The following is a 26,915-nucleotide window of genomic DNA, read 5'->3' as shown; positions in this document are numbered from 1 at the left end:
TTTAGCACACCTGGGATCTTATAATAGGGAGTCTTTCAACATGGCAAGCGTGGAGAAGGGCAGTTTCGGCAGCTGAACTCCTTTCTTCTTATTAATTCGCCCATCTGTGAGCTGCAGAGAGCAGAGACTTGGTGGGGTCTGTCCCCTCCTCTTCCCTCCTGTGCACGGTACCGACTCCAAATGCAGACACTGCGGTGGGACCCCTCTGTGCCCCCCACGTCTTGGCTTCAAGCACCCTCCAGAAGCAACATGCTTATGATCCGAAGGCTCCAGTGTGTCCCAGCGGGATTACAGCTGCAGCAACACTGCCTTCCCAGGTTATCTTTGCTGGGTGCAGCTCTTTGAGCAAAAAACTCCTTTTTCTACAAAAAAAAAAAGCCCTCAGTTTGCGTTGCTTGAGGTGAGCCACCCCAGTGGGGGTCCGTTTCCTTTAGAGTTTGTTTTGTCCCACCACAATCTCAGTGATTCCTCTGTGCAATGAATTTCACTTCCTTCTCCCTTTTGAAAGGGGATAATAGTCCTTATGGCCTTTATGGTCCTTATGGTGCTTTGAAGTGCCATGCGAGCGCAGGGGGCATGGCTGATAGCACAACTATTACAAGGACAAAGTCAGTGAGCACGGAGGAGAGGCATGGCCATGTGGCTTCCTAGGGAGAGCTGTCAGTTATTATTTAGGTTTTTGTACTTTTATAAGAGAAATTGTGGGGGGAAAAAAAAGTAAAAAAAAAGTAGTGTTGCCCAAGCAAATGGTTCATACACTGGGACTAAAGTCACCCAATAATTTTGACTCAAAAAATGGAGATAAGAAATCTGGAAAAAAAAAACACAAAGTGCTGTTATTTCTCAAGGTAATGTTTTAAATTTTCTTTTTGAAAGGCATGCTTTCTACTGAGAAACATGGAAAAGAGAGGAGGAAGTGGGAAAACATAAACGAGACTGTGAAAAGAACCAGACATTTCCTTTTCCCTTAGAATATGAGAAAATATACTTCCTGATCTATTTTACATAGACTTTTTCCCCAAAATATATGGTTCCCTCAGCTCTTTTCCTAAATTTTGTCACTATCTCCAGTCCTGAATTGACGTGTGACCTGCAGCAAGTGACAACATCCCTGAGACCTGGTTCACTCTTCTGCAAACCTTCTATCACTGAGGGTTTTAATGGGTTTCATTCATTAAACTTGCCCAGCTTCTTTCCGAGCTCGAGGTGAGGGCGGCACTACAAACATGCGAAGTCTGGAGAGAAACTGTCATTCCTGTTCACTCTAATGAGACTTTTCTCCTAGAGAGGACATGTATCCCATCCACTACTGTCATATATGAGCAGCTTGCTCTATATGCTGCAAAATATTCCTAGAGGTGCAATTCTTCAGTTAGTTTTATGGCAGCTACACCCGGCTCTCTCCTGAAAATAGCAAAATTGTGTGTCCTTAATGCAAGTTTCTGGTAAAATTGGTGAATAATTTTGGAATATGCGAGGCAATTACTTTGCATCACCGACAGTCTCTAATTTATGCTGCTGCTTATTATACAGCGCTTCAGCCAGGCAGGCAACCAAGCCATTGCCCCTGTAGAAGAACAACCTGAGATGGGCTATTTGTGTATGAAATAGGTACTGGAGTCCACCATGGCAGTGGAAAGCTACAGTCATACATCACTGCATGACATAATTTTTCATCATCTTCTGCCAGCTGAGCTGTGATGAAGGTGTTAGTAAGTTTGTCAATTGTCAGGTCATAAAACTGATTGTCAGAGTTGCACAAAAATGTGCAAACCTTTGAAAGCAAGCCAGGCTTTCAGGCCGCTCCAGCAGCGTAATATTGGCCTTCAAGTTTCCGCTCCCTCAATGGGGGCCTCGGAGGAGGTGCAGGCAGCCCCCTGTGCCCTGCGTGTCTATGCTGTGTCCACCTTAACATCAATGTGTCCTATGTGCTCCTCCAACCATGTTTCCATTGAGCCTTGTGGTGGCCTCTCATTTCAGCAAGGCACTGAAGAGATACGCTTTAGGTTTTGCAGGTTTTCCATTTCTTAGCACAAAATGCAATGACAATGGAAATGTGTAATGGGATGAGATAACTAACCAGTACAACACAGTGGTTAAGTGAAGTAACAAACATGAGAAAAAGCAAGCAAACGAAAGAGCATGACCTAGAACAGGAGAGGAGGGATTAGCAGATGCTTTTGCAGCAACGTTCCTCTGCTGCTCGTAGCGAAAGAACACTTCGGCATTTGGCGAGTAAGCCAAGACCTGCTCTGTTCAAGGGAGCCCCAAGGTGTTTGATTTACAACCAGCTAAAAATGCTGAAAAACTTTGAAAGTATTTACAGCTTTTCTTTCCCCTGTCTGCTTGCTGGCACATATGGAATTACGAGGGACAGGTTACTGTGGTTTTACTCATTTGCAGTTGTTCCATGCACCATTTTTTGGCATTTTATGGATCCCTAAAGATTCACAGGCCACCCCTTGAGAAACAGCCAGGAAAGACAAGGTGGAAAAATTTCACTTCATGTGTCACTGGAGTTCCTTGGTACCATAGGAAAACTGGGAGGAGGAGAGTCGTGGATCTTGGTTGCATTGCACAAAGAGCTATTTTCTTGTAGCAACAAAGTTTTTGCTTTGAACAAAGCTAGACAAGTCTGAAGTTGTTGTGCAGCGAGCACACCATGCTCAGTGGGGAGAGTGTCGCATGCTGCAAATGCACCCAGCCCTGTTCCAGGCAGACCACGCAGACAGCAGGTTCAGGCCAACCTTTCCAAGAAGAGTAGACCTGTCCTTTGTTCCTCAGCCTCAATGGGGACTGGGAGGCAGCAGGAGGAAAGGCTGCAGCTCTAGCAAGGTAGCCCTGCCCTGCCTTTCTGTGTCCGCCAAAAGAATGAATTCATCAGAGGTAATAAAAGTGTTGGTCCCGTGCACCCGTTCCTCCTGGCAAAGCTCACCTCTCTGAACACCTTGTGGTTACCACGGTGTGTTGTCCCCGCACCTCACAAAGATGTCAGTCCTTGAATCACTCAAGCAAGGTGTTTTTGGTGGGGCTGGGTTACCTGCTGGCCACACACCTCTAGCTCCAGCAGCATAGCTGAGGAATGCAGGTATTTGGGACTTCTCTGGAAGGACCCTGCTGAAAGATCTCCGGGGTGTACTGTACTAAGCATAAGCCTGCCACCCCCAGGGTTTGGAAGAGAGCAAATTCCTTCCAGGATTATAGGATTAAGAATCTGAAAAATGATTCAAATTCTTCATTAAACAGGAAAAAAAAAAAAGGAGATATGAGGGGAAGCTCTTCAATGCATGCATCACTCGACGTGTTTTCCTTCTAATTAAAGAAAGTTATTGAAAAATATTTGAGGGGTTTAAATGCTCAGAGTATATGTGTCTATCAAATAACACAAGACTGCATTCTTCCGAGTAATCAATGGAGTGACTTGAATGGGGAGGTTCAAAAGAGCACAGTTATTGTTAAAGTGCCATTGTAGTGGTATTCACCATACTGTACGGCAGATGGACAGGCCCAAGGGTTTCCCAGCAGGGTAACTTTGCTGTGGCTGAAAAACCAAGGGCCTGGAGTTCATATGTGGGTATTTCCACACTGACTGTTAAAATTTCAGGTGAGCTATTCTTCCCTTTCTGCCCCCCAACCTGAATGCAGAAAGAGATGCTCCTAATTTCCCAAGAAAGGCTTATTTGTGACCAAAACTGCATTTCTCTTTCTCTTGTGCAAGAAAAATAGGAAAGTAAAGGCCCGGGCAAGAAAGGTGGGTAGGAAGAGAGTCCAGGTCATAAAAAATGGGAGGGACTCGTACTATAAACAGGGAATTGTACTTACCATTATTCTTTTCTCTGTCCTCTGATGGCTTAATTGTAAGAGATCATTATTTAGCCATTAATTAAGAGTTCATTATGTTCTAGACACCTGGTGTCTAGAAAAGCCAGTGTGTCCTGAGGTCTGTAATACTGCATCATGACCACCTCAATGCTCTGTGAGCGTTTGCCCATCTATATTGCTCTATGCAGAGGTCTTCACTTTATTATGGCTTTTCTTTTGGGCAGTGCAAATGCTGACAATGGTCATAAGTGGCAGGTCTAGTAGAGGAAGGGATCCAAAGGGGATTTGAAGATCATGAAGCTATGGGATTTTTTTGCCATTTTGCATCAAATCTGGAATTGGATTTCCCTGTGTTACCCATGTTGTGTTTTCCTATTTTCAGCAGTCCTGCAGGAGTAAAACTCCTGACTTTAGAGAAAACCTGGCCCCAAGGTTGTGCCTGTCTTTGCTCTTGCTCTGCCATACTGCCTAAGGCAGGGCGCCTCACCTTGTTAGCTCCATTTGTATTTTACAAATGAGCAGATTAATAATATCCCCCTCAATCCCTGGAGCATGCAAGGTTTAATTAACAGTTGAAAAGTGCTTTGAGATCTTTACATGAAAGGTTCCATATAATCGCACAGAGAAAGATGATACTCACTCGTCTTGTACTGTCTTTTTATTTAGAAACTCTCACAAAGTTGAGGGGAAAGATTACCTCCTCTCCTCTCCTCTCCTCTCCTCTCCTCTCCTCTCCTCTCCTCTCCTCTCCTCTCCTCTCCTCTCCTCTCCTCTCCTCTCCTCTCCTCTCCTCTCCTCTCCTCTCCTCTCCTCTCCTCTCCTCTCCTCTCCTCTCCTCTCCTCTCCTCTCCTCTCCTCTCGTCTTCTAAATCAAGTTATCTTATTATCCTCACTAAGAATATAAGGTCATAGAAGTAACAAAGATATGGCCATCTGGAGAGTGAGCCATCAGTCTGGTACCAGTGCTGGTCACCTTTAGAGGACACTTTCTCTCTAGAGCTACCTATGACAGATGTCTGAACAGATCAAGCTGGAGAGGTCACTGCATCCATCCTCCTTAAGGCAGGAGCAACTCTACCTCAAACCACTCAATGCACATTCATCTACTTTGCTCTTAAATACATCCAGCAGTGGTGAGTCCTTCAGGTGACCTGCACCAACACGCAACAATCCTTACCATTTACTAGTTTCTTTCAATGTCTCATCTAAATTTCCTTCACCCAAGTTTAATTACATTATTTCTTATGAACAGTACCACATTAGTTCCTTTCTCTATGCTTTGGCCACTTATATTAAATCAGTCTGGAATTTGATCTAGCCAGGAAATGAATCAATTTCTGACATCCCATTATCCTTGTGCTTTTGCCTTGCCAGAAATGTCCAAATCAGACATCAGACAGAAATGTTTCCTAGACAGTCACTTCAACCCTTTTTAGGCACTTAAAAGTAAACTTTCTCGCAATGATCCTTAGCACACTGAGTACCCAAATAGAAGCTAATGGATGCTCTGAGAGTAAGTCCTGTTTATTTTGGCACCCCTCTGTACAAGTAAAAGTCTAATTATAGGTATCTACATAAGAAAGTAAAGTCTGAAACACTGTACTTTTTTCTCTTCTTTTCCTTTCAACTACTCTGGCAAGTCAACCATGCATCTTCTCACTTCCTCCTTCTAAAAGCTAACCAGATGGCATATGCCAGCATCAAAATTTCCCACTTATCTTTTGTTTATCATTCAGTCACCTCAAGCATATAGCGGAAAGTTTGAGCTGATCCTAGGGTACGGTATTTGTTAATAATCTAAAGCATGATTTGACCAAGTTGCCATTTAAAAAAAAAATCACAGTCCAGTCTGCTTTGCATGGTGCCACACAACATCAGTATGTGCTGAAAGTTAGCAGGACTAAGTAGAAAGTAAGCTTTGGAGTCCTGATGCCGTAGAGATTAACGGAATAGGTATTTTTTTTAACCTTACAATTGTGGTTAATAAAATAGTGGATGAGAAATGGTTGAAAGAAGTTTTCTATTATTTTTGTTTATTTTCTTTTTATTTTAATTTTGCTCTACAATGTGCTTAAGCAAACGTGGTCACCCGATCTGCAAATAGCAGTTTCCTTGGCAAAATGGTTTGGGATGGTTTTGGAGAACTTTAGGTAAAAAATAGACTTGCAGAAAATAAGCTGACAGAGAGTAAATATTGACCTTTTCCATTTGTTTTCTTCTTTGCATGGAGTGTACATGACAAACCTAATTCATAGCTGCTAATGTTGTAGTTAATGTCAACAGAGCTATAGCTGGAAAGGAAATTACCTGAGCTGTCATGATTTCACATCCTTTTTGTAATTTCTTCTCCTGGACAGATTGCTTTTTCATGACAACAGGCACTGAAAAAGACTGACTTGCCAGGCAACTCAGTGTCATCCAATAAAGTGCAAGTCGTGGAGTTCTGTATACAAAGAAATTACCCATTTAAAGTACCCACCACAATGACAAAACAGAACAAAACGCATGACCAGAAGTTAAAACCAGACAAGTGCAAATTACAGTAAAGGGGCAAATGTTTAACAGATTAAGCCAAGTTGGTTCCTGAGGATTTGCTGCCTTGTGATATGATAGGAGGGTTTTGCAGAATATGTGATTTGGTTAAACTTTACTGGACTTGAGGATGCAAGGAGTAACCAGGGTAATTGTGTGGTCTGTAATATACTGGCAGTAAGGGCAGATGAAGACTGACTTGCTTTACCTTTGGTCTATGATCACCAGAGACCTGTTTCGGTAATTTCTCAACCTCAATTTGGCCAACAAATTGAGGTCCTAATGGCTATTGCTCTACAACTCAGAAATATTGGCACTACAGGAAACCCATGCACTATGCAAATAAAATGTCAGTTTTTCACTGATCTTTTGCATTGGGATGAGGCAGTGGTGAATTATGCCAGGCTGTAAAGTGTATGTGAAAACCATTAGAAGGCTGCTTTAACCAATGAGACTTATCATGATAAGTGTTGGGGTTGGTAGTCAGTAGTAACAGGGTCAGTGCCTCAGAGAGCAGCTCATTGTGGAATACCAAGAAAAGAGAAAGTGATTAACTTGAGTTTCCAAGGGAAAATGAGCAGTCCACAACTTCAGTACGAGATTGTCTGTAGTCATGCTAAGTCTTTGTTTCTCCTTCCTTCAGCAGCAGGAAAAAATCCCTACTTCGATATGTGTCTTTCTCACTGCTAAATCCATTAGCATTGAGAATTGCTGGAACATAGAGGAAACCTAAGGATCTGAGCAGGAGAGAGACCCAGGATGTCCTGAGTTTTCATGGTAAAGCTTGACAAAAAAAAAAAAAAAAAAAAAGCTCCTGTAATTTCCTCTTCTCCCTGCAAAGAGGTTAACTCAGTAATTATTCTAAGTAACAAGATCTCTGCGTGCTTGGCAAAAAGCCAGAGATTCATCCAAACTTGTGGGCTTATTTCCCTGATGTTCAGGCCAATTGGTGCACTCAGGCTGCACAATGAATTGCAGATGTAGTGATCTCATGTGCTGCATTGGTAGAAAGCGCAGAAATGTTTACTCTCGAGTTGAATGCAAATGCAAAAAGAAGGATTAACTGTACCTGCAGTCTGAACATCCAAAAGGGAAGTCATCGTCCCACCTCCTGATTTAATCCTTCACTTTCTTGGCTCATCTTTCCCATCTGTGAAATGGACACAATCACAAGGCAATACTTAGCTTTGTCTTGCCTTGCCCTGAGGAACTGGAATGAGTTAGACCTTTCAAAAGGACTTTGAAGATAGATTATTGCTTTTTATTACCGTGTGCATCACTTCCCACCATGAAGTGATATATGAGAATAAAGGTACAATTCTGCCTTGCCCAAAAGTAATGCTATCCTTACACCAAAAAATCTTGCTGCTTTGTTGAGTGTAATTCTGCAGGGCTTGACAGAGCCATTTGTAACCATTGTCAGTGCTATGTGGTTCTGCACCATCAACTGGGACCTGGTGTATTTTTTTTCCCTCTTTTTTGGGGGTATTATGTGTTGCGACTTTGACCTGATACATTTCCTTTCTTCGGGAGGATTAAGCTCCAGTTGTTTTTCTGCTAGCAGTGAGTATCATTTGCAGACTAAGAAATATGATTTCCTTCTTTTAAAATGGGTCAGACCCTTTTTTTTTTAACCACAAACAATGGAGTTCAGAGAAAAATCCAAAGAATATGGACTTTGGAGCCTTTGTGGCTTCTAATGTGAAACAGGCCTGTCTAATGCATTCAGTTCCTTGTCAGTTGTGAAAGAAATGTCTAAAGTTTCCTAATATCATATTAGTTGTGCAAACAACTTGTCCTTTTCAAGTAGGTGCTTAAAAACTACACTTGGTTTTAGTAAAGCTTAGTCTATTTTTATACTTTAACAAATTTTATTTTCTAGGAGTAGCAGAAAGAAGGTAAAAAATGAGCTTCATTTCAATTTTCTGATAGGAAACAAGTAACTCTCTTTCAGATGTCTGTCTCATTCAGGGCAGTTAAGAATTTCACGTCATTTGATATTCTTTTTGAGAAGCCTAGGAATTGGTTACAAGTTCCTACCCTTGTTAGATTTAAACTCTATTTCATTTTGACCCCAGGGAATTAGTCTGGGTTGAAGTGCATGCATGCATGAATTAAATTGTGGTAACATTGCTGTGTCTCCTTTTAACACAGAGATCTCAAAGCTCTTCATCACGTGGCCATTTCTCAGAACATCCCTGTCAGATGGGTATGGTAGTGATATAATTTCCAGAACTGTGAGAACCATGTACAGTAAACCATACTTCTTCCTTTTTCTTTTGTAATGGCTCTTACCTTGAGGAGGCAAGGAGCAGAGGCTGCTACCTGCACATAGACTGATGCTACCACACGTTTGATGCACTTTGTTTATAGCTCAAGCAAAGGGATGCAGATGGGGCTGTGTCTGAGAAAGGATGTTTTTAGCTGGTTGAGCAGTAGTAATTCCTGTTTAAATGCTTCCAATCCCATTGATTTCATCTGGCACAGTTTCAGCAGCCTAGATGGGTGAACGTCTGCTGCTAAGAGCCATCGGTGGCCTTAGGGCTTTATCCAGTGAGGTGTGAGATGTGGATTGAGAGACAAAGAGCTTCAGCATGGCTCATCTGTGTGATCTAGACAGCAGCCCTGGTGTAAGAGGGGAAGGGGTGTCATCTCTTTGGCTGAGCTTGCAAAGGGGACAACCTTGCTCAGTTCTTTGAAAAAATGATTTAAATCTTCTTGCCTTAGGTGAAGAGCCCAAGCTGTAGATCTCAACTGGGTCAATTCTGAGCAGTTCAGCCCTTCATCGGGTATTTTTTGTAGTGTTTCCAGGAAGATGGAAGCTTTATCAGCTTCCCACTGAGTAGCCAAGGTGGCTTTTTACTCAGTGCAGTGGCTGACATTAGATGCCATAGGCACTAGACAAAGCACAAAGAAACTAGGAGAGGATGAATGCCACCACAGAGAGCAGATCTAAAATTAAAGTATATCACTTTCTTGTTTCTAAGAGGTACCTTATGGGGCCAGCTTGAGTCCCTCAGCAAAAGCTGCAGCCCATCAGGATCCCAAGCCAAGCCAGCCCAAATTTCTCCTGTGCTTTCCACTGCTGCACTGCCCCTCCAGCTGGCTACAAAAGACAAAATCCAGCCCATAAGTTGAAAGAGAGTAAATATTAGTTAAACATGTACAGCTCTTAAGATCTTACAAGCAGTAGAAGCAGGTGTCAAGCTGGGAGCTACCTCTGGTGCATGCTATACTCCAGTCACAGCGTGTCAAGGATACTAACAGTGAGGGTGGCTGCAACCACAGCTTGGGGAGTGGATTAAGTGGTCAAGCCCAAAGCCCTCTCCAACCCAGCTGACTCAGCGATTTGAAGAACCACGGACCACCATAAACTGGCAATTTCTCTCCAGATCACTACCTGGTGAAGGTCTTTCCTTCCATGTAGACCATCAAACACTGTAGGAAAAAGGTTGAGCAACCTGCTGGATAGATGGAAGTTCAAGGAGTGCAGAGGAAGGCTTCGGACTTATTATTTCCCTCCAGGATGACGCTCTGCCTTTTCCTTTTTAACGAAGCCTTCATGCAGTGCTTAGTTTCATCCCCCCCCCCCCCCGCTTTCTCTGAACAAGCCATGTCTGCTTTGCATTAATCATTAATTACCTTGGCTGAAACATGGGCCTTCTGTGTAGACACTCATAGTAGAACATAGCAGAAAAAGAATTGATCTTTCTCTTGTTTAATGCTGCTTATCAAGCAACTGAAGATATTGACTGGTGCTTCTTGTGTTTCCAAATATTCTCTGTGATGGGAAAAAAAAAAAACACCACATTCCCCTGAAGTGGCAGTTGTATTAGAGATCAGCAAATACATCTCTTTAGTGAATTCAAAGCATCATTTTTTTTCTCTATTTCTATGTTGTCATATAAAAATAGATAGATGATATGTGTTACATACTTCTCCTCAAATGTGATTGAGTTATCGCAATCAAAATTTTCCTTTTCCTCTCTAAATTTATGCAAGAAAATATATCACAGCTATAGTCACAAGGATATGTTGAATGCCTGTACCTTTAGTGGTTACATCTCATGTGTCCAGAAGAATGAATAAATATGGTAGTCATGGATGTTGGTAATAGTCTTATTTCAGTGCTAGATGTGATTAAGGTATGATTAGTATAGACGTGATTGATAAAATAAATGTAGCTGGATAGCCTTTGAAGTTTTAAATCTTGCTTATAGTCAAATTGCAGTTATCTAGCTTGTGGCTAATTTTATTTAAAAAAAAAAAAATGTGAGTATGTAATATGTATCTGAATCTCAAGCCTCCAAAGCCTCCAAAACAAGACCTCCAAAGATCAAACTGGGTTTTTCAAAACTCAGGAATAAGTAACTAATGACTTTGCTAATTAATATGCAGCATGAAGCACCACTCAAACCTTGAACAAAATAAAATATATAGTCTAGAAGAGTATATATAGAAAGAAAAAGAAAAAAAAATATTGGAAATTATTTAAAAACAATTGGCTTAAGAAGCTAGAGAAGCAACTGGACAAATGAGTTGACAGTAGTTCTGGAAATTCTGGGAGCCCATATGATTTCAAAATTGAAGCTTGTGCTGTGTCAGCATTGATTTCTCAATTTATCTTCAGAGATCACAACATTTTTTAAAATTCTATAGAAAAATCACTGCACAGCTTTGATGTCTCATCTAAGTAATGGGTCTAATGACACATTCATCCTTTGTGATATACGTCGAGATTCTTGGAAAAATATGCTAGATGAAGACTAGATATTCTTCATACATGTCTATATATATTGGGAGGGAAGAGAGCAGGAGGATTGGAAACAGATGCCTGCATTGCCATAGAACTTGGAGGAAAAAAATAGTTTAGTAACAAAGAAATCTCAGCAAAATAGATCAAGAATTCTGGGCGAAAAGTAGGTGAATGTGATGGATGAAGGTTCAGCTACTTCTCACATTGACAGGTAAGTAATGAGGTTGAACTGCTGTAATTTTGCCTGGAAATAGAATCAATGATATTCTTAATAGGCTCAAACTGATTCTTAATAGTTTAGACCATCTGCTGAAACGGTAGAATAATAAAACTAGTACTTTTATTATGACCTTCATCTAATGCATGCTAAACACTCTGGGAGGGTATGTGGACATTTCTAAATCTATGTTTTGGTTGGACAGCTTGGAAAAAGTAATTTGCACAGGATTTGAGGGTCAGGTTGTGGCATGATTGGTATAAAAGCAAACTCGATGAAGTTCCAGCTGTGTGTTGTTGGTGCTCAACAATTTCACTATCCATTTATGCCAGATCATCAAAAAATAAACATGCTAAATAACATATATGCATATTTTAAAATAATAAGAATATGTGTTTGGAAATTTGTGTATGTGTACAACTGTATCTTCTTACACTAACTCTGATCACAGATTTCTTGGGTCACTGAATCATCCGAATTGTGGGTGGAGACCATTTACAACAGCATACTCTGCCCTAGACATGTACACTGATAACAAGATGTGTTAAAGTTCCCGACTTCTTCCTTAAGGAGCATGCAGTTTCAAAAAGATAAAACAAAGCACACAGCTGCAATAATTATGAGATGAAGAGAGTACTGTAAGATAAAGATAAGAAAAACGAAGAGCAGGAGAGATATTTATACTTACAGATGTCTCCTGCTAATGTCCATTATGAAATATCTTGAAAGCGCAAAGTTGGCAGGAACCCTGTTGTTTCTAGGTGTATCTGGAAGCTGATCATAGGAACATGTTACCTGCGTGATAAGATTAAAACTCCATATAGCATCTATATATATCTGCGGGATTTTTTTTATATGGAGGTATTTTCAATGATATTCTTTCACTTTGGCTTTAGTAGATACAGCACTAGGAAAAATAGAAACTGCACTATCATTTCTGTTATTCATTGTGCAGTGCATGGTGCAATAGGCTCCTGATATATGAAAATACAGATAATAGCAACAGAATAAAGAGAAAACAGACACTTGTGTCAAATGGCTGTTTCTAACACATTTAGTATTTGTGTAGCCCCTTGTGTTTTTGCTGGTGAATTGGGTGCACTGCCCTCATCGGTGCACATCTCTCTGCAAATGCCCTCACCATCAAATGCAGAGATTTGTTTGAGGTTTGCATCATTTCAGATGATGATTGTGACTTGTTTGTATTGCAACACACACATATTGCAATGCCACAGAGCCCAAGTCAGAGACTGGAAACCCTTTCTCTGGGGCTTGGTGTAAAGAGAAGAAAAAGGTGCTCCTGTTTTATTGGAAGCCACGTACTGAAGATAAATGCTTTCCTCTCCAACCCATGTTTGTCACATTGCAGTAGAAAAGAAACAAGATGTGACTAAAGGTGGCAGAGTCCTAACTGAAATCCAGTGCTTAAAAGACATTGTTATAAACGAGGAAAGAGCAGACCGGCTCCCATTTCTGCTCTGGAGCTGAGTCACTTACTTGTTCTCTCTGCCCTTTAGTTTCTCTGTTCTGTGACATATAAAAGATAGATGAGCTACTAGTCCCTCTATGGGTGTGATTCACACAACTTCAGATGTCTAAAGGTAGATGCCTAAGGCTGAACTGGTCACCCTGGGCTCCCTTTTTAGTCAACAGTAAGAAATAGGCATCTCCAGGGAGCAATCCCTTTGACGTGGATGCCTGTTTCAGAGCTAGGCAAATTGTCCTCTGGGGTACCTGTTCCTCTCCAGTGACTATCAAGGAAGCCTACAGTGACTCATTCACATTCAGGCATCTCGTTTTGAGATGCCTGAGGAAAGACATGTCCCTCTGTGGGACACCTAGGATCTGTGGAACAGCAGCCCTTAATTTATAGGGCTGAGTACCTGTTTGGTGGTAGTACTTTGCATTATTTACGAGCTAGTTACTATTTGAGTCTTATTCTCATGTTGATGAAGCATTTCGTATTTTAAGATGAGGACCTGAGAACATGACTCCCTTTCTTTAGGGACATGGATGTGGGTAAAGGTGGGCCAGATCCTTTTCTTATTTACTGTCCTGGTTTCAGTTAGGATAGAGTTAATTTTCTCTTAGTAGCTGGTAGGGTGCTATGTTTTGGATTAGGATGAGAAGAGTGTTGATAACATGCTGATGTTTTAATTGTTGCAGAGCAGTGCTTACACCAGGCCAAGGACTTTTCGGCTTCTCGCTCTGTCCTGCCAGCGAGCAGGCTGGGGGTGCAGCAGGAGCTGGGAGGGGACAGACCCAGGACAGCTGACCCAAACTGGCCAAAGGGGTATTCCATCCCATCTGACGTCATGCTAAACAATATATAGGGGTGGCTAGCCGGGGTGGGGGGCCAGCTGCTCGGGGATAGGCTGGGCATCGGTCAACGGGTGGTGAGCAATTGCATTGTGCATCACTTGTTTTGTACACATTATTATTAGTAGTACTATTGCCATTATTATTATTTTTATTAGTTATTATTATTTTCCTGTCTTAATAAACTGTCTTTATCTCAACTCACTGGCTTCACTTTCCCGTTTCTCTCCCCCATCCCAGAGAAGGAGGGGGGAGGGTGAGCGAACGGCTGTGTGGTGTTTGGCTGCCAGCCGGGTTAAACCACAACAGTCCTTTAACTTTAATTAACTCTATCCTAACTGAAACCAGGACATTTACCCTGTATATAGTCCCACCAATCTCAGTATATAGTATATAGTCCCACCAATTTCAGTGGAATTACCATGCCTTAACCTTTAAGAATAAAAGGAGAAATGAGCCATTTTTAAAGGATTAATCTAACTGCCACAGCAATTCGATCCTTTTCCTGCAAGCAATGATCGAATGAATGACAGATCTGGAAAAAATACAATATATCACAGAGCATTTATAAAGCAAAAACTTCTGAGAAAATCTGTGTTGAGCATGTGGAGACACAGTGTTAAAAACACTTTCATCTTTCATTTCTTCCTGTCTTGCAGTCTTCCTGGTGCTCCTCCAAATTCACTTCATCACTTGGTGTTGTTTGGTTTAGACCTGTGCCTCTTGTGGATCCTGTTAATAGCAATCTCCTGTATAGTGTATCCAAATTCCTTGAGTCTTGCCCTGTCGCTCAAGATGACAAGCCTGTCATCATGCGCTGTGAGCTGCTTGGAGCAATGCTCAGCCCACGTCTGATGTCAGCGGCTGTGTTTAACGTAGGGGCATGACCACCTTACACATCCTTCGTCATCCAGGGAAGATGTGGGCACCTCTGGCAGGCTCCTCAGCCCAGCAAAGTCTGTCGTTGTCTTTCTGTGAACAGCAGAGAGGAAGATGTGACCTGGATGCTTCAGGCACGTTCCCACTGCAGGATGGCTTGGGTTCGTGGTGCTGGTTGACCTTGGATCACAAACCAGTTTAGAAGCTCTGTAGTGCATTGGTGAGAAGATAGAGGACTGCCAAGGGAGAGTGAGTTTATCACTCTTCATACAAATGCAGAGAGGTCGAATAGTGCTTATGTATGGCCATACAGCAAGTCTCTGTCCCTGCCAGCTGCCTGTCATCAGGCCACCTTCTCCTGGCCCATTACCTTCCTGGACAGTTACTCTTGAAAGCCCAACATCTGCAGTTGCCCAACTAAGCAATGGCAGAGTGATCCTGGCATACCTCACTGGTCTGAATAAATTTGAATTCAGGAAGGTCTGTGAAGTAGAGGGGGCGTGTAAACATGTGTCGCTGCAGAAGCCATGCACAGACTGGGGCTGTGCATCACTGATCCCAAAGATAGCAATATGTTGCATCTAACACAGCGCCTGCACAGCCCGATGTGTGGAGCAGTAACGGTGCAATTAGATGGCACAGGAAGGGGCAGGATTGCCATTACTAGGTGACTCTTTGATTTTTCGGCTATGCAGTTTGCAGGCTGCCCTGATGCTGTTTAGCTATTCTCCCATTCCCACTTGCTGCTGCAGAGAAATCGGATCCTCTCCGATGATGGGGGAAACGACACTCTTGCCACATCCAGCTGTTGCTGACATGGTATGTGCACCGCTGAATTTTCTGTCTGTAGCAGCTCCTCCCAGGGTGACCCGGTGGTAATACGATGGCTGAGGTGAGTGTTAGCCTGCTGCTTTCCCTGGAGGCTGTGGTGGTTTTACCGTGCTAGGCAGCTGAACACCACAACCGCTCTCTCCCTCCCCCTCCTTAGATGAGGAGGGGAAGAAGTAAAGGAAAGAACAACTCACGGGTTGAGATAAGGATGATTTAATTAAAGGAAAAAAGAAATAATTATTAAGGAAAGATTATTATTAATTAAACAATTTAACTAAACAATTTAACTAAACAATTAACAATTTAACTAAAGGGGAAAAAAAAGGGAAAGGGGAAAAGGGAGGGGGAAAGGGAAAACTAAACAAAACAAGCAAAGGCTATGTGGAAGTGCAGAGGAAATAAATTACTCTCTACTTCCCACAAATGAGCGATGCTGGACCACGTCCTTGAAGCAGGGCCTCAACGCACGTAGCCGGTGTTCAGGAGGAGGACAGACGTTTTCGCAACGAGAGCCCACCCCTCCCCTCTTCCTCCTTTTTCCACCTTTTATTGCTGAGTGTGACATCATATGGTATGGAATATCCCTTTGGTTGGTTTAGGTCAGCTGCCCTGGTGATGTTTCTTTTCTCACTTCTTTGCCCACCCCCTAGGAGGGTTAGAGAGAGTCCTGATGCTGTGCCAGCACTGCTCAGCAGCAGACACAACACTGGTGTGATACCATTGCTGTTTTAGCTACGAGTGCAGAGCACAGCACTCTATGGGCTGCTGCAGGGAAAGTTAACATCCCAGCCTGACCCAGTACAACCTCCACCCCTTATTCCATAACATTTGTGTCACTCTCAGGTCCCCCATACTTTAGCATATAAGTATTCTCATCACCGTTGTTCCTTGTCCTTTAACAGATTGATGGGTAGGTATGTCTTTTCATTCTACAGGTCTTTCTCAGAAAACGTTCATAAGAACTGTTGACAATTTGGTCTTCATCTGCCAAAGTGGTCACTCACAGCAGGCGGAGTTGGATGTCTGGACGCCAGCACCAGCTTAGCTCAAGTCCTTGTTGCACTTGCCCGGTTCCTTGCGAAGTTGACCTGTCGTTGATCCTGCAGCGTCTTCCTACAACATATAACTTAGATTACAGATTAGTTTTCTCCCAAGGTTAAATCTCCTTGAGGCACGCACTTGATATCCCCATTCTTTTGCATTACCCACCAGGTATACCCTGGTCCTTGGGCGAAGACAATCTGACAAGTGGGTTTGCCTTTTCCCGAGGCAGGAGCAACCCACACCGCCTTCCCCATCCACTTTCCTACATGCACTACGGGGACTTTAGCTCCTTTCACCGTGTGTAGGGGTTTTGTTTCGGCAGGACCAGCATGGCTGTCAGACCCTCTGTTGTTAACTAGCCAAGTGGCTTCTGGTAGGTTTATGTCCCATTGTTTCCATGTCCCAGCACCCAATGCTCGTAACATAGTCTTTAACAGTCCATTGTACCTCTCAACCTTCCCACAGGCTTGTGGGTGATAAGGGATGTGATACACCCACTCAATACCATGCCTCTTGGCCCAGGAGGTGACCAAATTGTTTCGGAAATGACTCCCATTGTCAGACTCAATTCTCTCTGCTGTACCATGATGCCACAGCACTTGCCTTTCTAGGCCCAAGATAGTGTTTCGGGCCACGGCATGGTTTACGGGGTATGTTTCCAGCCACCCAGTAGTTGCTTCTACCATGGTGAGTATGTACCGTTTGCCTTGGCGGGTTTGTGGGAGTGGTCCGATATAGTCAATTTGCCAGGCCTCACCATATTGAAACCCTAGCCACCTCCCCCTGCTCCAGGGAGATTTTACCTTCATGGCTCTCTTGATTGCAGCACAGGTCTCACACTCATGGGTAACCTGTGTGATGGCCTCAATGGTCAGGTCCACCCCTCGATCACGAGCCCATCTGTATGTGGCATCCCTCCCCAGATGTCCTGATGTTTCATGGGCCCATCGAGCTACAAACAGCTCACCCTTACGTCCCCAGTCCAGGTCCACCTGAGCCACTTCAATCTTTGAAGCTCGATCCACCTCTGCATTATTCTGATGTTCTTCAGTGGCACGGCTCTTGGGCATGTGGTCATCTACATGACGTACTTTTACAGCCAGGTTTTCTACCCGAGCAGCAATATCTTGCCACAGGGTAGCAGCCCAGACAGGTTTACCTCTGCGCTGCCAGTTGCTCTGTTTCCATTGCTGCAGCCACCCCCACAGAGCATTTGCCACCATCCATGAATCAGTGTAGAGACACAGTACTGGCCATTTTTCTCTTTCGGCAATTTCTAGGGCCAGTTGTATGGCTTTTACTTCTGCATACTGACTCGACTCGCCTTCCCCTTCCATGGCCTCCACGACTTGTCGTGTGGGACTCCACACAGCAGCTTTCCATTTCCGATGGCTCCCTACCACACGGCAGGATCCGTCAGTGAACAACACATACTGCTTTCTGTCTTCTGGCAACTCATTGTATGCTGGTTCCTCTTCAGCACGGGTTACCTCTTCTGTCGGCACTCCGAAATCTCTGCCTTCCGGCCAGTCCATGATCTCTTCCAGGATTCCTGGGCGATTAGGCTTTCCCATTCGAGCCCGCTGTGTAATTAACGCTATCCACTTACTCCACGTAGCATCAGTTGCATGGTGTGTAGTGGGAATTTTCCCTTTGAAAATCCAATGTCACACAGGTAGCCGTGGTGCCAAGAGGAGCTGTGCTTCTGTACCCACAACTTCTGAAGCAGCTCGAACACCCTCATATGCCGTGAGTATCTCTTTTTCAGTTGGGGTGTAATTGGCTTCTGATCCTCGATAGCCCCGGCTCCAGAAACCCAGAGGTCGACCTCGAGTTTCTTCTGGGGTTTTCTGCCAGAGGCTCCAGGTGAGGCCATGCTCCCCGGCCGCAGTGTAAAGTATGTTTTGCACAGCTGGTCCAGTACAGACAGGACCAAGGGCTACTGCACGAGCTGTTTCTTGTTTGATTTGTTCAAAGGCCTGTTGTTGCTCGGGGCCCAACTCGAAACAGTTTCTCTTTCGAGTCACTCGATACAGAGGACTCACAAGCTGACTATAGCCTGGAACATGCATTCTCCAGAATTCCACAAGGCCTAGGAAAGCTTGAGTTTCTTTTTTGCTAGTTGGTGGAGACATTGCTGTTATTTTATTGATCACATCCATCGGAATGTGGCGACGTCCATCCTGCCATTTTACCCCCAAGAACTGGATTTCCTGTGCAGATCCCTTGACCTTACTCTGTTTAATGGCAAAACCAGCTTTCAGGAGAATTTGGATTATTTTCTTCCCTTTCTCAAAAACTTCTTCTGCTGTGTTGCCCCACACGAGGATGTCATCAATGTACTGCAGGTGTTCAGGAGCTCCCCCTTGTTCCAGTGCAGACTGGGTCAGTCCATGGCAAATGGTAGGGCTGTGTTTCCACCCCTGGGGCAGTCAATTCCAGGTGTATTGGATGCCCCTCCAAGTGAATGCAAACTGCGGCCTGCATGCTGCTGCCAAAGGGATGGAGAAAAATGCATTAGCAATATCAATTGTGGAGTACCACTTGGCTGCCTTTGACTCTAGTTCGTACTGGAGTTCTAGCATGTCCGGCACTGCAGCACTCAGCAGTGGTGTGACTTCGTTCAGGCCGCGATAGTGCACTGTTAGCCTCCACTCACCATTAGACTTTCGCACTGGCCATATAGGACTATTAAAGGGTGAGCGAGTCTTGCTGATCACTCCTTGGCTCTCCAGCCGATGAACCAGCTCATGGATGGGAATCAGGGAGTCTCGGCTGGTGTGATATTGCTGTCGGTGCACCGTTGTGGTAGCGATTGGTACCTGCTGTTCTTCAGCCTTCAGCAATCCTACAACGGAAGGGTCTTCTGAAAGGCCCGGCAGGGTAGACAGCTGCCGAATCTTCTCTGTGCTCAAAGCAGCTATGCCAAAAGCCCACCGGTACCCTTTTGGATCCTTGAAGTACCCTCTCTTGAGGTAGTCTATGCCAAGGATGCATGGAGCCTCGGGGCCAGTCACAATGGGATGCTTTTGCCACTCATTCCCAGTTAGACTCACTTCAGCTTCCAATACAGTTAATTGTTGGGATCCCCCTGTCACTCCAGAGATACAGATGGGTTCTGCCCCTTGGTAGCCTGATGGCATTAAGGTACATTGTGCGTCAGTGTCCACTAAAGTTTTGTATTCTTGTGGTTCCAATGTGCAGGCCATCGGATCCACACAGTCCAATAAATTCGGTTATCCCTCTCCTCTACCTGGCCAGAGGCAGGGCCCCTCTAGTCCTGGTTGGAATGTCTGCCACTTAATTCTTGCAAATGTGAAGCAGAGGTCCCTTCATCGGGGTCAAGAATAGCATCAGCTCTTCTACTGCCTCTGGGGAACTGCCCAACAGAAACTGGAGCAGCATTTTTCTTAGGAGCCCCTCTTCTTTCTGCTGTATTTCCTTTCAGTTCACATACCCGAGCAGCTAGGGTTGAAGTAGGTACACCATCCCATTTCCTCATATCTTCCCTGTGGTCACGCAGATAAAACCACAAGGTGCCACGTGGTGTGCGTCTTGGATACTCTCTCTCTCGAGCAGGAAAATACTGATTCTTAGTGGCTGAAATATCACTCCGTCTGGATGAGGAGGGATATGCTCGTTCTACGAGGTGGTCAAGTCTTTCGGACAGTTTCTTCACAGCTGAGACACAGGCCCGTAGTGGAACAGAGAGATTGTCTTCATTTTTTTGAAGCTGGCAGGACATAGTATACACTGTTGGTCCCATCCCCTCATCCCAATGAATTCCTGCCAGTGTACTGGCATGTGATGATGGTGCACTCTGCACCAATTTACGCCACATGGATGTTGTGCACTGGACTTCATCACGATCTTGAGGTGTCTGGGCATTGTCCAAATCACTGTAAATCATCTCCAGCACAGCTAATTCCCGCAGATGTTGGAGACCTTTATCCATGGTGGCCCACTTGCCTACTTGATATACAATATCTTCCTTATGGGGATACCTTTCTTTCACAGCTGCCAGGAGTCGCCTCCAGAGGCTGAGAACCCGTGTCCCTCTCCCAATTACTTTGTCAATGACCCTTTCTCTAGAGAGGGATCCCAGGTATTGGCTTCATTGCCTTCTAGTTGTTGGCTATTGGCCCCAGCATCCCAGCATCAAAGCAGCCAGGTGAGGATGAGTTCACCTGGGTGTCGACCATAATCCTTTTGTATTTCTCGCAACTCACTCAGGGATAGGGATCGAATGGTTTCTGATTCCTTTATGATTTCCATCTCTTCTTCCTGCTGTTTTTGTGATGGCTCTGCTTTAGAGGTGCCTGCCTTCTCCCCTTCTCCCTCCTTCTTAGGAGAGGCTTCTTCCCTTACTAAACGAGCTGACTTCCGTTTCCATTGTTTTGACTTGACTATGGGGGCGACTGATACCATAGTTGGTTGATCCTCTGGGTCAGTCACAGCATGTGTTATCTGGTCATCAGATTCAGAGACTTCCTCCCTCTCTTCAAGGTGCTGGATGATGTTAAACAGTGTTTGATAGGAGTAAGCCAGGACCCAGCACAATGCTGCAAGCTGTCGTTCTCCGGCATTATCAGGGTCAGGGCATACGACTCTCAAACATTCTATCAGGTTTTTAGGATTTTGCACTTGTTCAGGGGTGAAGTTCAAAACTATCGAAGGAGACACCCGTGACAGGTACCTGCCGATATCCTCCCACGCACCTTGCCACCTGCCACAAGACTGTTTCGGGACAGATTCCCGGGTAAGCTTTCTAAACAGTCGACTAATCTTAGAAAGAAGAGGAAACCCGTTATTCAGAATTAGGAATAGTAATATATGGGTTACACATGGATATTCAAAATACTCAGAAACTGTTGTAATTAGCCCACTGTGAAAGAAGGAGGAGGCACCATTCCTGATATTATTCATAAACTGACTTCCAGATGAGGAAAGGAAGGCAGTGTAATTCTGAATATTCTCTAAAAGATAGTTTCCATGAGACCCAAATGATAACAGTGCAGAGCCTGAATGCCAGATTAAACTCAGGGCCAGTGCTTGGCAGCACAGCGAATTAAAAAAAACGAACACAGATTGTAGCACATTCTCGGATCGGATATAGAGGAGAAAGGAGAACATGACAGGGATTGCATGACACATGATCAAACAAGCCAACATTAACAGGACACTGAACATGGTGACTAGCAAGTAAGTGTGTTAGTTGTAAGCGTTTTAATCAATTCTACTGTTATCTCAACCCTTCGAGCCCCACGTTGGGTGCCAAAAAGGACTGTGGTGGTTTTACCGTGCTAGGCAGCTGAACACCACAACCGCTCTCTCCCTCCCCCTCCTTAGATGAGGAGGGGAAGAAGTAAAGGAAAGAACAACTCACGGGTTGAGATAAGGATGATTTAATTAAAGGAAAAAAGAAATAATTATTAAGGAAAGATTATTATTAATTAAACAATTTAACTAAACAATTTAACTAAACAATTAACAATTTAACTAAAGGGGAAAAAAAAGGGAAAGGGGAAAAGGGAGGGGGAAAGGGAAAACTAAACAAAACAAGCAAAGGCTATGTGGAAGTGCAGAGGAAATAAATTACTCTCTACTTCCCACAAATGAGCGATGCTGGACCACGTCCTTGAAGCAGGGCCTCAACGCACGTAGCCGGTGTTCGGGAGGAGGACAGACGTTTTCGCAACGAGAGCCCACCCCTCCCCTCTTCCTCCTTTTTCCACCTTTTATTGCTGAGTGTGACATCATGTGGTATGGAATATCCCTTTGGTTGGTTTAGGTCAGCTGCCCTGGTGATGTTTCTTTTCTCACATTTTTGCCCACCCCCTAGGAGGGTTAGAGAGAGTCCTGATGCTGTGCCAGCACTGCTCAGCAGCAGACACAACACTGGTGTGATACCATCGCTGTTCTAGCTACAAGTGCAGAGCACAGCACTGTATGGGCTGCTGCAGGGAAAGTTAACATCCCAGCCTGACCCAGTACAGAGGCACAAATCTTGCTGTGACCGAGACTTCTGTGCAAAGGTTGCCCAAGGGAAAACCACCGTACACTGCCCTGAACTGTGGATATGGAAGAAACTTTTCACTTTGAGATCTTACACTTTCTTTCCTCTTGTAAAATTTCACATTTAGCGGAGCCAGTTTTCACTTTTTTTAGTGCAGTTTTCTCTCCTTCATGACTGACTCCAGCTGACATCAACAGCAGCTTCACTGGCGGCGCAGGTACAGAAAACACCTAAGGGGTCTCTCCAGCAGGAAACAAACAGTGAAGCCTTTAGGGTGACCTGTGAAACCTCTGAAGTGACATTTATTTTTCCCACTTTGCCAGAACTCACTACGGTCTGATAGATCATGAGAAGTGCAGGGAAATACAGAAACCTCTTTATATTTGTTCCCCTAAAATCTTCTTCTTTTTTTTTTTTTTCTTTCCTGAAGAGTCTCTTAATTTTGTTTGGTTTTAAACTAGGATCATTCTCATTTTTAACTCTCTGAGATTGTACCCTTCTCCCACTAAAGGCAAAATTGAAGAAGTTAGTTAGTTTTCTTGAGGATACGAAAGTGTCTTAGCAAGCATCACTGCTGCTCTTCAAGAAGTAGTTGAAGGAGTTGTTATCTTGGAGATACCAACAACCTCATGGAGACACACACCAGACTAGTTTATGACTCGAGATGCTTTCTGCTAACTGCTTTTCTGAAAGAGGTGAATCTTTGCTCCTGTACTGTGGGAATAATTTACTAAGAGATAATAATAGGTTTTATCATGTGGTGGTGTTGATGAGCAAGCCCTGTGAGGTGCTAATGCCATTTTGGGAGATGCAGAACATCTTTTGTGGTCCAGGAGGTGCTTAACGCTGCATCATGGTTGCCAGCTGAGTGCCTTATATCCAGAGCCTCTGCTATAGCTGGAGGACAGCAGTGGGAGCTGTGCAGGGAAACATGAATGATTTTCTTCCATCATTAAATGAATGGGCTCATGTTTAGAAAGCTAACGCTTATAAATGAGGATGTAAGGATCTAAACCCTTTTCTGATCCTGCCAACGAACGCTCAAATTCAACAAAAGCTGGCCTTCATTCCACTTAGGAAAGCTTCCTAGATGCTAATACTGAGTAAATGAGCTGGTTTGTAACTCTCGAGATTTATTAAATATTGGAACCTAGGAGCCATTACACCAGTCAAAGTCTTATTATTTTCTTATTACGAGCTTTCAATTACCAACTGTGGCCAACACCAGATGCTTTAAAGGAGAGTGCAAGAAACCACATAGTAGACAAGAATAGTAGTTACAATTTGCTCATAAGAAAAACATCTCCTTATCCACTGCCCAGCTCAGTGTTTGGCGTATATCCTGAGACATGACAGTTTATATCTTCTTACACGTGCATATTTTAAAGTGCTAGTAATTTGCAAAGGCAGGGTCTATAATTTGGGAGGTCTGAGTGAGATGGCAGGATTATCCCCTCTGGTGGATAGTGACCAAATGACATCATCTTTCTACACCTCTACTTCCCCACCTAAATGCCATCACAGATCCTGACACCTGTGAGATTTCTAAGATCTATGAATTCAAACTGTGATAGAACTGCAGGGGAAGGTTAAGTGAAAAAAAAATTAAATAAAATCATTCTTGTGTCTTAAATGTAAGCAATTATTACAAGGAGTGCCTAAGATAGCAAGAAGTTAAACCAGTTCAAGAGAACACAATGTGCTGTTCTCTTCTTTTGGATTGTGTACTTCAGGCACTTGGCAGTGTTTGTGTGCAAACTGATGGGTGTGCAATCAATTTGGCTGTTTCCTTCAAACCCTCCACTTATTTATGTGGATCCTTCACTAGCAGCGAGAGAAGTGCACTAAGTGCTGAAAGAAAAAATCCCCCAGGCAGTCACTTCTGATCAGACTCTTCACTGTTATTATTTCAAAAAGAGGAACACAGAAGTACAAACAGGAAGTCCTTGTTCTGTTCGTCTTCCTGCAGCAGTCTCAAGAAATTCTTTCATCCTGCCTTTGAAAAGAGGGAGCTAAGAAATGACATCTGAAGGCAAGAGATGGGTTGCTCACCCCAGATCCTGTTTGAAGGTCACCTTGCAGTTCTCTGTGGTTCAGAGTTGTTTTTATTTTTTGTCTTAACTTTTTTTTTTAATTCTTCCCCTAAGCTAAATGACAAGTTATGAAACTTTGTGGTTTGGTTGTTCTTAATGTGAGTACTGAAAAATAATAATATGCCAAACGCATGTGACAGAGGGTTCCCTCCTCCCACTCCCAGCTCCCTCCCCATCAGCTGCTGTGGCTCTTCCTCCTTCAACACCTCCTAGCTTTCAGAATATCTTGTTTTCCATTCTCAGACCTATGTCTTTTCTTGCAGCTGGTTGTTTCACAGTGTGGTCAGTGTTTGTGGTGGGGATCAAACCCACCTCCAGATTCTCTTCTTCCCTCTTCCCCCTCTTTGCCTCTGCAAAGGTCACAGAGCTGCTGGGCTTCCTGGGTTCATGCTGAGAGGTATCAGGGGAGAAAGGCAAACCATTAATAAAGGATGAGTGAAGCAACCTGCAGAGTAGCAAACACTGGTCCTCTGCCCCATTAGAGAGCAAGAGATTCAAACTGAGCCTTGAAGATCTTTTTATGCGAATTTAGGAGGGAGGTGGATAAACGCTGTGGTGTGATCAAAAGCACCCACTTGCAGTTAGAAATGGGAAGGGATGTGGTAATGCTTCAGGACTCTGGTTTTGGTTTAGGGTTCTTTTGCATTTATTCTGTTGTTGAAGGTAGTCTGTTGTTGCAGATTTTAATGAGGTGACCTCCAGTTTGGGGGAGTAAAACAGTCTCTCCATAACGCCTGCAATATCTTACCTCTGTTGTGAAGGCAATGAGGTATCAGTGCCACTTGAGAGGCAATACCCATGGTTTTCTGGTGTGGTACACCAAAAAGGTAATACTTAAATGTATGTCCTCTTCTGGGCAAGGGACTGCAAGCTCAAAGTACAAGTAAGCTTTCATAAAATAGGATTTTGCATGATAGCAGTTGGAGATGGACAAAAACAAATTTAAGAGCATAGGCTAAGCACCAAGTGTAGGCATGTCTTAATTTAGAGTTTCCCAGATTAGATTTCATCCCACTCCCACAGAGTCGCTACACCTAGAGAAAGGCCACGTGCTTCCAGCAGCTGCTGGTATAGGATAAAATGGGAATTGCTTCTGCTCCAGGGTGACCCCAGAAAGTTTCCTTTGGAATATCCCACTGAAAGTTCTCCAGCCATGACAGAATAAACTGGTGGGAGAGTTACGTCTGTCTCTGTTTCCTGCATGCATTAGTTTCTGCACAAGACACAAGTGATTTTATAGATGGCATTTTCCTTCTGAGAGGAAACTCCTGTGTGGGAGTGGGCCCCGAGTGTTGTATTTCAGGTGAGAAATGTGCTCCCAGCCCTCCTTAGAAACTGTAGTTATGAAATATCCTACAGAATTATTCATATAGCTTGCAGTAGTTTAGTAAATGGGGGTAATTTTGCTATAGTGTTTTTCTCTCTTTGGGTTGGTTTCTAAATGCTGTATAGCAGCTTATAGTCCCAGTCTCAAAAAGTGCATGGGACAAAGCAGTAAGTTCTTCCTGTAGTTTACAAAGTGCTACAAAATCTAATAAAAAATTGAATAGAAATATTAAATATTCATAATACTCTTACAACCCTCCTGAGGGATGGCAAAAGGCACCAAAACATTTCATTCAGTAACATCTCACATATATGCATGCAATCTGTTGTTTCATTAACATCAAAAACTGTGTAGCAACACAACGGCACAGGACCCTCATAGCAACTCTGTTTCATCCATGATAGTAATTTAATATTATAAATCTTTACCAAAAAATGTATATATAAGCCCACATATACTCACTTCAGGTCCCTGCAGTATGAAAAAAAAAAAAAAAGAAAAAGCAAGAAAGCAAATAGAAGTTAAGCGGGAGAATATCACCATACATACACATAAAATACTGCCTGTCTTGGCTTTGGCCTTGACATTTCACTTGCAGGCAGTACTGGTCCCTTCTGAGTGCTACATATTCTATATGATCAATAATAAAGTGAGGTGCCATCAAGAATATGGCAGTATACATGCCAGGAGTGCAGCTACTCCCTTTAGAATAATTGTGGACAGGAAAATTTGTGAAATGCGGGCATCTGACTGACTGGATAGTCCCCTCAAATATTCCTAAGGAAGCAAACAAAGGAAAAGCAAATCCCCAAAGAAATAAAACTAAAGTCTCTATCAGTAGTCCCCGGAGATAAAGTCTTATCCTAAAAACACTGACCACTGTAATCTAGTCCATGAATCTTGGCATGTAGGCATGAAGAGTCACATTCCATGTTGACACAGACCTTCAGTAGTCCCATTAAATGTAATGGGGTTGCACAAGATGTAAATCACAGCAAAATATGAACCCTGATCTAATTTCTTTCTCTGAGATGAATTACTTCAAAGCCATTGTTTCTTATTTCCTTCTCCTGTAAAAA

General features: G+C 43.5%; 2 protein-coding genes across 27 annotated transcripts in view; one reads left to right on the top strand and one right to left on the bottom strand.

Moving 5' to 3' along the window:
• LOC310888937 (SET-binding protein-like) overlaps positions 1–26,915 on the top strand; it is a 310,630-nt gene that overhangs the window by 152,008 nt on the left and 131,707 nt on the right. The gene's annotated exons all lie outside the window — the stretch shown is intronic.
• Positions 4,711–21,601, bottom strand: LOC310888940 (uncharacterized protein). Of its 7 annotated transcripts, none has more exons than XM_083852601.1 (3): positions 9,348–21,601; positions 7,424–7,504; positions 4,711–6,265 (listed from the first exon to the last, which is right to left on the bottom strand). In XM_083852601.1, exon 1 carries the CDS (start codon positions 17,972–17,974, stop codon positions 16,496–16,498), a length of 1,479 nt encoding a protein of 492 aa, XP_083708727.1. In that variant the 5' UTR covers positions 17,975–21,601; the 3' UTR covers positions 4,711–6,265; positions 7,424–7,504; positions 9,348–16,495. The 7 variants fall into 7 exon arrangements, with proteins under 7 accessions (XP_083708727.1, XP_083708725.1, XP_083708724.1 ...); XM_083852599.1 differs by having other exon boundaries at positions 4,711–7,504; positions 9,348–9,460; positions 9,997–21,601; XM_083852600.1 differs by lacking the exons at positions 4,711–6,265; positions 7,424–7,504 and having other exon boundaries at positions 7,940–10,135; positions 12,016–12,101; positions 16,236–21,601.

This window comes from Anser anser, assembly GCF_964211835.1.
Source record: "Anser anser genome assembly, contig: SUPER_W_unloc_6, whole genome shotgun sequence".
NCBI lineage: Eukaryota > Metazoa > Chordata > Aves > Anseriformes > Anatidae > Anser > Anser anser.
Note: the sequence above shows the minus strand (reverse complement) of the source record. Positions and strands in the feature narration are given on the sequence as shown.